At 50.5% G+C, this 11168-nt stretch overlaps 2 protein-coding genes across 2 annotated transcripts; both read left to right on the top strand.

The window, feature by feature from the left end:
- Window positions 1-76: 76 nt before the first annotated feature.
- Window positions 77-1904, top strand: Trappc1 (trafficking protein particle complex subunit 1). Its single transcript, XM_021177712.3, has 5 exons — window positions 77-187; window positions 279-377; window positions 517-587; window positions 945-1083; window positions 1558-1904. The coding sequence occupies exons 2-5, from the start codon at window positions 279-281 to the stop codon at window positions 1684-1686; spliced, it is 438 nt and encodes a 145-aa protein (XP_021033371.1). The 5' UTR covers window positions 77-187; the 3' UTR covers window positions 1687-1904.
- Window positions 1905-2339: 435 nt separating this feature from the next.
- On the top strand, window positions 2340-9172 carry Kcnab3 (potassium voltage-gated channel subfamily A regulatory beta subunit 3). The gene is made up of 14 exons (XM_021176542.2): window positions 2340-3035; window positions 4232-4275; window positions 4363-4400; window positions 4617-4696; window positions 5959-6003; window positions 6092-6136; window positions 6292-6335; window positions 6506-6592; window positions 6850-6935; window positions 7224-7344; window positions 7427-7521; window positions 7625-7745; window positions 7896-7984; window positions 8225-9172. Exons 1-14 carry the CDS (start codon window positions 2794-2796, stop codon window positions 8300-8302), a joined length of 1215 nt encoding a protein of 404 aa, XP_021032201.1. The 5' UTR covers window positions 2340-2793; the 3' UTR covers window positions 8303-9172.
- The last annotated feature ends 1996 nt before the right edge of the window (window positions 9173-11168 follow it).

The raw sequence follows: 11168 nt of genomic DNA, 5'->3' as shown, positions 1-11168 counted from the left end.
CTTCAGAGGTCCGGGAACGTGGGCACGCATGCGCGCGGCATCGGCGACCACGGATTGGCTTCAGGAGGGAGGCGGAGTCTAGTAAGACTATCGGGGCGGAGTTAAGGGTTCTTGAGGTTGCTGCTTACGACCCAGCTGGGCTTTATAAACCGGAAGTAGCTTGTCACCCTCTTTCAGAGCAATTCCGGTGAGTCCGGGGGTGGGTTTCCCACCTGGCTGAAGAATCAGGTTCTAGAGAGTTGGGTACCAGCCACTGAGCGAGGCTCTTTATCTTGCAGATGACTGTCCACAATCTGTACCTTTTTGACCGGAATGGAGTGTGTCTACACTACAGCGAGTGGCACCGCAAGAAGCAAGCAGGGATCCCTAAGGAAGAGGTGATCGGAGGGTCCCAGCGTATCCTCAAACGCACATAGTCCCAGTCCAGTCCCCACTTCTCCAAATCCCAAGTCCTTCCTATTCCCATCCTGTCCCCACTCCATAACCGAGATCTATTTCTACCATCTCTCCCTCCAGGAGTACAAGCTGATGTATGGGATGCTCTTCTCCATTCGTTCGTTTGTCAGCAAGATGTCCCCGCTAGACATGTACGGTCGTTTTAGAGGGGTGTTGAAGGGAGGGCTAGCTAGCTAGCCTTGGGAACAGGAGATACTGTTTTGGAATGGAAGTGGAGTGTGGCCCCAAAGAGGGGAGGGTGTGTTTTAGAGAGGCTGAATCTGGATCTAGAGTCTTGAAGCTGACAGGGCGGCTGCAGGAATGGTCTGAAAGTAGGGAGAGAGTAAGGGCAGCGGCAATTACATCGTGGGTGGGGATGACCGGAGGTGTTTTTACTCAATGAACCTGCTACAAACTATCTATATGAATAGGAAAGAGTTGACCTTGAGGGCATCACAAATATTTCTTTGGGAGTGATTCCACTCCTGTCTGAATACTCATTTCTGCAGGAAGGATGGCTTTCTGTCTTTCCAAACGAGCCGTTACAAACTCCATTACTACGAGACTCCCACTGGAATCAAGGTTGTCATGAATACTGACTTGGGCGTGGGCCCTATCCGAGATGTTCTACACCATATCTACAGTGCGGTCAGTGTCCGTGGAGGAACCCTTCTCCTCCCAGAGCCCTAGGAGTCCCTCGGGTTTTCTGCCCTAATCCTTCTATACCATATCCCTGTTGAACTCAGTTTTCTCCAGAGCCTTTAGCTCCTTAAACAGTAGTAGCTTCTCTAAGGAAGAGCTTGTGCAGGTTTTTGTTTTTTGGTTTTTTAAAATGAAGCATTTCTTAATTATATGTATTGTGTAGAGGGTATGTGTGCACATGAGCATAGGTGTCTGTGGAGGGCAAATCCTCTGGAGAATTACAGGCAGTTGTGAGCTGACCAACATGGGTGCTAGGCTCTGACTAACCTCTGCAAAAGCAGTAGTATGCTTTCTTAACTCCTGAGCTATCTCTCCACCCCAACCCCACCCGTGTATTCTTACAGTCTCGAGATTACACCATGTTTGAGATTGAAAATGAAAAGTGTCTCACATCAGGCTCACACACCCTCCTTTTCGCAGCTGTATGTGGAGTTCGTTGTGAAGAATCCTCTGTGCCCGCTGGGACAAACTGTGCAAAGTGAGCTCTTTCGATCCCGGCTAGACTCCTATGTCCGATCTTTGCCCTTCTTCTCTGCCAGAGCTGGCTGAAACATCTACCTCACCCCTCAGAAGAACCTGTGACTGCCTGGGCCCATCTCACTTGTTACATTGTGAGCCCTTCCATCTACCTGTCTCCGAGAGCTTCCCCCTGAAGGCCTACCACCCACTGCCTTCAAGTCATAAGAATGAAGCTCACAGGAGTCTTCGCCAGTTTTATCCCCTGCTTGACTCTGTGAGAAACACAGAATAAACTTTTTGTCACCCTCTGCTGCCTTGAGTGTGAGTTCCTGTGGCCCCTTCCAGTGTGACTCACACAAAGATGAGAACTAGGGTGACCACACATCCCTGAAGCCTATAAAGAGGTTTTCCCAGCAGATTTCTCTCGAGCTGGATTCTTTGTTGCGTTTTAGAATTTTAGCAGCAACCTCTGCTACCACTTGATAGACGTAGTACACACATCCTGTCTTACCTTTAGCTGTGACGGTGTCTCCAAATCTAGTTTTCTCGGGGAACAAAAAACGCCCTCTCGAGTGCACACCACTGACCGGATTGAAAGCGGACACGATTCAAGTACAGAAAGTGAGAACCCCGTTCCTAAAACGGGATGTTCTGGGCAAGGCACACTGATTATTTAAGTTCTGGAGCTTATGCAGGCGGAGCTTATGCAGATGAGCAGCGAGTTCTACTCGGAGGCAGGCGGCTCCATGCAGATGAAGGGGCGTGGCCTGAATGTTAATGAGCTGGGCTTGCTGCCGACGCGGCTGGGAGCACAGCGGTCCCGCAGCGGTTCCAGCTGAAGTGGCACCCGTCTTTCGCTACCCCTTGTTCCTGGGTAGCTATCCTTGAAGACCGTCCTCGACTTTTCTTTATCCTTACCCGTTTATCCTCCCAATCCCTTCATCACAGCTCCCAGCACCCGAATACCCACCACTCCGGGCGACCCCACGGTTTTCCTTTCCCACCGCAAGACCCGCGACCTCCAACAGCCCGCCCCCGCGGGCCCGATCCCGTTTGGCGGCTCTAGCTGCAGCCTTCTCAGCCTTCCCGCTCTCCCTGCGATCGCGCTATTACCACCACACCGGTGTCTGCCCTCGGACTTCCCCGCTCCCTCCTCCCGCTCCCTCGGAGCCCCCTCCCCCGCCCTGGCCATCCGGCATGCAGGTGTCTATCGCGTGTACCGAGCAGAACCTTCGCAGCCGGAGCAGTGAGGACCGTCTCTGTGGACCCCGGCCCGGTCCTGGGGGCGGTAATGGAGGGCCAGTGGGCGGAGGGCATGGGAACCCTCCGGGGGGTGGAGGATCGAGCTCGAAGTCACGAGCTGCAGTGGTCCCCAAACCCCCAGCACCTGCTGGGGCCCTTCGAGAGAGCACCGGCCGAGGCACTGGCATGAAATACAGGTATGGGGTGGCCGGGCAGCCTATCCATACGCTCCTCTTTTGGGACCCCTGAGGCTTTCTGGGTTAGCTGCCTAAGACCCCTTCAAACTTAGCTTTAAAGGTCTGGTTCACCCCCACCCTCTCTCTCACACGCACTCACTCTCTTCCTCTGTTAGTTCCCCCAACTTTGAAATCAAGTTTACCAAGGTTGACAGAGTCCTGTCATACCTAAACGATACCCCTGAGTTGTCCTCCTTACCCATAAAAAAGCGGGGAACGCCTGGATCTCCAGGCTGCTCCCCCCACCCCCTCCAATGGAGTGTCCTTGGGTTGGCGTCCTGGGGAGAGGAGGGAGGGAAACAGCATCTCACTCTGGCCGGTTGGGGCGCCTGACCCAGATATTGCCCCCACCAGTCCCAAGGCCAGTCTCCCTCAACCTTTCCAGGATAAGATCAGGGCCCTAGAGAGGGAAGGGACATTTGGAAGGATGGACCACATCTTTTACCCTCATGCTGTAAGACAAGAGTTGGCGGGAAGGGTTGTGGAAATTTTACTTTTAACTCAGAGGTCTACCGGCCAGAGACTCTCAGAAGGAGGGTGGGGAGCACTTTTGCTTGGGAATGAGCTGAGGTCATTAATGTGACCCACCTTTATCCTCTGAAGTATCCAATCTTCTCCCTGTAGCAGCCCTGATTAGGAAGTAGGGCTGTTTAGTCTGTGCCTTGGAAAGAGAAGGAGGATCTCTAGTTCAATCTCAGAAGTCAATGAAGAGAGGAAGAGAGAGAGCTGGACTTTCCTGTCAAAGCCTCCCCATCCCCACTGCTGCCTTTACTGAGGCTTCATCAACGTGCCTGAGTTGGCTTACATGTCACCACAATCAACCACATTTTTCAAATCCCACTACTCCACGCATCACAGAGACGACTCAGACACAGGCAGGACCTCACCCAGAAAGAGAAAACCAGAAGGCAGAGATAATAGGAGGGAACGGAGGCGCTGGACAGTGGCTCTAGGGTCAATCGCCTTTGTTCACTTGTTCTTTCAACAATATTCCTAGGGCCTCTGCTATGGGATAGCACTGTCCGCCCCATCAGCCCACTGGGTTTGGTCTCTTTGGATTGAGACCCTTGAGGGCTTGGAAGGACAGGATCTGGGGACTGATAATCCAAGTCCCCAGTGGAGGCTTCATCCTTTCCTGCTGCTTCTGTATCCTGCAGGAACCTAGGGAAGTCTGGACTCCGGGTGTCCTGTCTTGGCCTTGGTGAGTTAGAACAGAAACTGAGGAAAAGGGGCACGGTTTTACGGCCTGTCTCCCACAGTTCTCACGGGTCTGAATTCTCTCTTGCAGGTACCTGGGTCACGTTTGGCTCTCAGATCTCAGATGAGGTATATGTGATGGGACCTAGAAACAGGGTCCAGGTGGTTGTGGCGAGGGAATAAGAAAAGAATTTGGATGAGCCTGGGGCAGGGTAAAGGACCTGAAGCTAGAGGATGGGCAAAGGAGAGAAACTGTGGGGAACAGGGCTGAAGTGCTGTGGGTTAAGATGCAGGCAGGGAAGTCACTAAGGGCAACCATTCATCAACATTTTCTCGCCTCCCTAGACAGCAGAAGATCTCCTGACAGTCGCCTATGAGCACGGCGTAAACCTGTTTGACACTGCTGAAGTGTACGCGGCAGGAAAGTAAGAACTGGGGTGAAAGAGTAAAGTTATATTTGGAAGGCAGCTGGATAGAACATCAGGGATTCTTGTTTCCCTCTTTGAAGAGAGAGACCTGGGAATTCTGGGAACAATAAAGTTCCAACTTTTCAAGCTAGTAGACACCCTGTGTATTATGGGAGTTGTAGTTCCCACGATGCTTTCCTCTCTGGATTAGAGGTCATTAGACATTACTGTGCAGTCACATTAAAATAAAACCAACAAATTTATCCTGAAGCTATATTTTCAAACACAGAACATCACATCCCGTGCCTATGGCCTTACACTGGGAGCAGCCGAAGTCTACATGGCCTACTCTGCCTCTTTATTTGATAAACATTCTTCTTCAAGACTTAACTCAGGGTCAGCTCCTCCAAGAAACCGTTACCCAACTGCCCAGAACTGGTCATGACCAGCGAGCACCCATGACAGTCGGTACTACTTTCTGACATTAAGTAAATGTCTGCTTCATACAAGTATATTTGCTGCTCAACTCAGAGCCTTCCCACCTCCCTGGAGCTTGTCTTCTCAGGAACCTTCATAGAGGCCAGCAAAACACATGCACTGTCTCTGGGAAGAGGTCAACATAAGCTTGAAAAACATAGAATCTAGGAGATTATACAAACAAGGGACATAGGAAAGATCCAGCATTATACCATGTTTCAATAATTTCAGACTTGTCACAGCCCATAATCGTGTACTAACAGAACTCTATAGGCTGGGCATGATGGCACTCACCTATAGTTCCAGCATTGGGAGGGTAAGGGAAGAGGAATGAGAATTTGAGGCTAACCTGGGCTAACAAAGTGAGATCTTGTTTCTAAATGTGGGAGGGAAGAAGAAAAGGGGGCCTGTGTGAGCAACTCAATGGAAGCTGATGAAAGGGCTCCCCACAAACTGGCAGTCACAGGCAGAACCAGAGCTGGGCTTAGGAGGATGGCTGGAATTTTATAGAGGCAGAGGAAGGAGAGAGTAACCCAGTCTGTTTCTCTTGCCCCGTTGCAGTCTACCCCTTAAGCACCCACAATAGGGTTTGGCACGTAGTTGATACACAACATAGGTGAATTAATTGAAAGTATACAGTCCTAGCTCTGGAAGCTTCTTGCCTTTGTCCAAAGTCAAGCTGAGACTCCGGAGTGGTTCCTGTTCCCCCATGCTTCTCTCTGCTAGAGAGGACACACTGGGAGAAGAGGAGGGAAATATTCTATCTTAAGGAGATGCGTGTCCTCGCATTGTCTTTATTTCAGGGCTGAAAGAACCCTTGGCAATATTCTCAAGAGCAAAGGCTGGAGGTGAGACTGTTCGGGGGGTGGTGGCTGCTGGAGACATGATCAACCAAATATCATTTTCCTGCTGGAAATATTGTTTTGCTTCTTCCAGGAGATCAAGCTATGTTATCACCACCAAGATTTTTTGGGGTGGACAGTGAGTACTTGGGGCGAAGCCTTACGAAGGATCTGTGGTCTATGGGATAGGAGTGAGGGGTTTGCTGCTCCACACCTACTGGTAAGGACTCGTGCCATCCCAGTTCTCCATAGCGCCAGGTAAGCCCCGCTCCTTGACGTAGCCTTTTCCTACAGGGCAGAAACTGAGCGTGGCTTGAGTCGCAAACACATCATTGAAGGTGAGAGTCGGTGCCTGGGAACCTGAGGTGGGTAGCCATGGAGGCCAAAGGAATTGGGAATGTGCCTGATGTCCTGGAGTGAAAGATTAAGTTGACTATGTCAAGAGGGTATGGTCTGATATTTTTCATTGAAGGTAGTATTTACCTTCCTTTCCCTCCCCCACCCCCAGGCTTGCAAGGATCCCTGGACCGCCTCCAGCTGGAATACGTTGACATAGTATTCGCCAATCGTTCAGATCCTAACAGTCCTATGGAGGGTAAGAACCAGCACCCCCAAACCTGGCAGCCCTTTAAAACTGAGCATCTTTTCAAACTTGCATCAGGAAGCCAGCCTTCTCCCACTCAAACATCCCCCAATCTCACTGGCAGAGGCTCAGATCCAAAGGTGAAGAACAGACATGGCTGCAGACAGACCTGGGGTCTGTTTTGGTGGGCAGAGTCTAGCTGCAATGGATCTGGAGTCTAGGAATCTATGGCTCAGATATCAAGGGTTTTTCCTCTCTTGTGCACCTAGAGATTGTGAGAGCCATGACCTATGTCATCAACCAGGGCCTGGCCCTATACTGGGGGACATCCAGATGGAGTGCTGCAGAAATCATGGTATGTCACACACACACACACACACACACATGCACACATACACACTCACACACACTCTCTCTCACACACACTCACACACATGCACACATACACACTCACACACACTCTCTCTCACACACACTCACACACATGCACACATACACACTCACACACACTCTCTCTCACACACACACACACACACTCCATATCTGGTTCCCTTTCCTCACGACAAGTCCATACCTCACTGCACTGAGAAAGAAGAAAACAAAGGATTGCTCTGACCCCTGTCTCCTTTGCACGCCCCCCCAGGAGGCCTACTCCATGGCCAGACAGTTCAATCTGATCCCTCCTGTGTGCGAGCAAGCGGAGAACCACTTCTTTCAGAGGGAGAAGGTGGAGATGCAGCTGCCTGAGCTCTACCACAAAATTGGTGTGCAGACCCTCATCCCCACCCTTTCCTGTCTCACCCATGATATCAGACCCCGTTCCACACCAAATCCTCTTGCTCTTAGGTGTTGGCTCAGTCACTTGGTCCCCCCTGGCATGCGGCCTCATTACTAGCAAGTATGATGGGCGAGTTCCGGATACTTGCAAAGCCACTGTCAAGGTCAGACTTGGCGGCTGAGGGAAGCAGGGCTGGGCCAGCTAGGCAGCAGTGTGGTCAAAGAGGTGGTAGGTAGGGCCCTTTGCTGATTCTCCTTGGCTCCCAGGGCTACCAGTGGCTCAAAGAAAAAGTGCAGAGTGAGGAAGGCAAGAAGCAACAAGCCAGAGTGATGGATCTTCTCCCAACTGCTCGCCAGCTAGGCTGCACTGTGGCCCAACTAGCTATAGGTGAGACCCGGCAGGGGCCCTGCCTCGAGGACTCCTAAACCTTTCTCTAGACTAGTTCGTTCTTAGAGAAGACCCTCTTCGGACACTTCTGGAGTCTGAGTGCCCACACTGATCTATCTGGCCCTTTTCTTTTCTCTCCTCTGGTCCCAGCCTGGTGTCTCCGAAGCGAGGGCGTCAGCTCGGTTTTACTGGGGGTGTCCAGTGCAGAGCAGCTGATGGAACATCTGGGCTCCCTACAGGTAAGTTAGCGATTGATTCAGAAACAGAATTCCCTTTTCTCCCCTTTCCATGCTGTCTAACCCTGAATGGACTGAATGACCGACCTTCTTGCAGAGTTGTCATTTGCAAAGGAAGTCCAGGGAGACAGTGCCAAGCTGTCAAACAGCTGAGACTTTCTCAGTGGGTCCCACTGTGGCCTTCATCATGCCCTTAACTCGGTAACCCAGCAAAACCTGCCCTCTCTATTGCCCATTCTCAAGGTGCTGAGTCAGCTGACGCCGCAAACGGTGGTGGAAATAGATGCGCTCTTGGGGAACAAATCGCATTCCAAGAAATAGTCCGTTGGGGGCGCGGGGACCCAATGCGGAGTGATTGCACCCTCTGGAAAGCCACTTTCCTGCATCCTGCAATCAGCTCCGGACCCCCACCAACCAAACCCTGCTCCCACGCAGCGCCGCGGCAGAATCAGGGTAGCTCCGCCCTCCAATGAGTCCCGGCTTCGAGTAGCGATTCGCATGAACAAAGCCATATCCTTTCACCGTGGGGCACCGAGAGAGAAAGTAGATCTCCCGCCCACCCTCTACGCCCCTACTGTTCCTAGGGCTAGGCCTTCTCGCTAATCTAGGGCATGAGCCTTCTTCTCTCTGCCATTTGGTCTTGCACCGCTCCGCTCATTTCTTCCCCCTATTGCTGAAACCCAGAAAACATCGAGCAGCTAAAAGAAACATTGAGACTATCTCAAAAACGGGCCTTGAAATGTCATCAAGGGGGCAAGAACCTACACTGGGAACGGGGCTTTGTAGTATTTGTTTAATAGAAGCCAGGCTGGCCCTGGCAGAAAGTAATTATAATCTTTGGAATGCAGACTCCTGCCTCCTGCCTGGAGGTGGAAGACTTAAATCTAGAACTAGAGTCACACTTTGTGTTTACAGAGAGGGGGTAAAGTTGGGGAAGACAAATGTTAGCAAAGGCAGAAAGAAATGTACTGGCTGTGTCGCAGAAATGGCAAGGTGGCCCTTAGAAAACAAAGTGCTTTGGAGGATTTAGTGGCAAAGACGGGGTTGTAAAAGGTCTGGGGGTTAAAACTTGGGCTTGAACTGGACTTTGTATGTAGCAGCAGATGACTTCAGTCGTCTTCCTGGCAATAAACCTAAAGCAATAAAGATGGCCCCTCTGCTGTAAGACTTCCCAGGGATCTGTAAATAAAATCTCAGCTTGATCCTCATGACCACGTCTGAAATTGCAGGGTTGGGGGTGGGGCCTTAGGGGCACCATCTCATTTGACACTTCCTCTTACTGCTTTGTTAGAAAGCTCTCAACTCTAGTTTTCTCTCTGTCCATGTGAGTGGCTTAGGCATCCCACCCTTGGTTATGGTTCTCTTGACGGATCTTAAGTACCAGGTACCCTTGGCACAGGGCCTCATCCTTCCTTTTGAAACTAGTGATGTGCCTTAGTTTCGTTGACCCCCCCTTCTTATCTTCCTCATGAAAGATGCAGCTAACACTCTCCGCCTTTTGTGCATTACATTTGAAACTTTCATTTTGTGTATGCGTATGGACACACGTGCCACGGTGCTCTTAGGAGGTCAGAGGACATAGTTTGGTTCTCTCCCTCCACTAGGTGGGTCCTAGGGATCAAACTCAGGTCGCCATGGTTGGCAGCAATCATCATTATCCTTTTAGCCATCTTGTTTCCCTGCCCTCCCCCCTTTAACTTTTAGGTGGATATTTTGCCTGCATGTATAGTTTATGCAACACTTGCTCCTAAAGGCAACAGAAGCCAGAAGGTGTTGGATCCTCGGGGATGTGGTTACAAACAATCGCAAGCTGTTTTGTGGATGCTGGGAATTGGACAGAGGTCCTCTTGCAAGAGCAGCCACTGAGCCACCGCTCTACCACCCACCCCATCTCACCCTTTGTGTCTTTTAAGGTTTTATGTGTCTGAGCCTTTTGCCTGCATGTATATCTGTGCATCACAGGTGTGCCTGTGCCTTTGGGAGGACTGTGAGGCACCATGTACATGCTGGGAACAAACTTAGGTCCTTTGCAAAAGCAGCCAGGACTCTTAACCATTCGCTCGCATCCATGCACACGAGCGAGCGCGCACACACACTTTTGTTTTTTAAATTTATTTATTTAATATCAAATATTTGTATAAGAATAATCTGTTGCCAGAAGAGGGCATCAGCTCCCATTACAGATGGTTGTAAGCCACCATGTGGTTGCTGGGAATTGAACTCAGGACCTCTGGAAGAGCAGTCAGTGCTCTTAACCGCTGAGCCCTGCCACACCTTTTGCCTTGTAGGTCTCCTTTCCCTGTGTCTCATACCTACAGAGACCCAGAAATGAAGCAGTTTTGTTGTGGCTAGATAGGAAAGGTCACGGGAGTTGTGGTTTTGTGATAGAGTGGTACCATGAGACCTGTCTCTGGAGAGGATACAGAGAGGGAAAGAACCACAATTTGTGAGGGAAACCAGCAAAAGGCCAGGTGGGAAGGCAGCAGGAGAGGAGAGTCCGGTGGGCTCGTCAGGTCCTGCCGCTATTTCCGCTATTTCCATTGTTTATGGGCTCTGTTTCTTGGAGGAAAGGAAGTGGGTGGGAAGTTACAACCTGCAGTGATCCAAGGCAAAGGAAGACAAGTCGGCTACCCTTAAATGTAACCTCAGTGGCTCCCTCCTCCCTTCTCATCCTGATGTCTCGTCGGAGTGCAGGGCAGCCTGCCTTTCACTGACTGGATTAGCAGCCCTCAGCAGCCACTAATGAGTGCTCACATCTACCCCTCTAATCTCCCACTCATTCTGGAAGACTGTGGAGGATTCAAAGAAGCAAGATGTGTATGACTAAGCTATGATTAGTTCTTCTGTGACAAACATACAAGGATTTATCAATTCAAAATAGTATTCTCCTTAAATAGTTCTCTTGGAGAGCAAGGCGCTGCTGCTAATGCCTCCCCCAGTGCTCAACACATTTTTGTTTATTTTCCCTGCTTCTGTTCAACACCCTTTAAAACCTCCTTTTAGGATTACCTCCAGCGGTAGTTTGGAAGTCCCTTGTAAACAAAACCTCCTTTGTATATAGACATTTGCCATTATTTCTCATCCACCTTATTCATGAGTTCAGTGAGCATTTGGGCACTGAGTCACTCTGTGGTATGGCACGGGAATATGGAATGGCCTTCTTCATGTATTTTGCTGCTGGGAGAAA

The sequence above is a fragment of the Mus caroli genome, unplaced genomic scaffold (genome assembly GCF_978045245.1).
Source record: "Mus caroli unplaced genomic scaffold, Mus_caroli_1 scaffold_13, whole genome shotgun sequence".
In the NCBI taxonomy this organism is placed as follows: domain Eukaryota; kingdom Metazoa; phylum Chordata; class Mammalia; order Rodentia; family Muridae; genus Mus; species Mus caroli.
The sequence above is the reverse complement of the archived record's forward strand: the minus strand, read 5'-3'. Positions and strand labels throughout refer to the sequence as shown.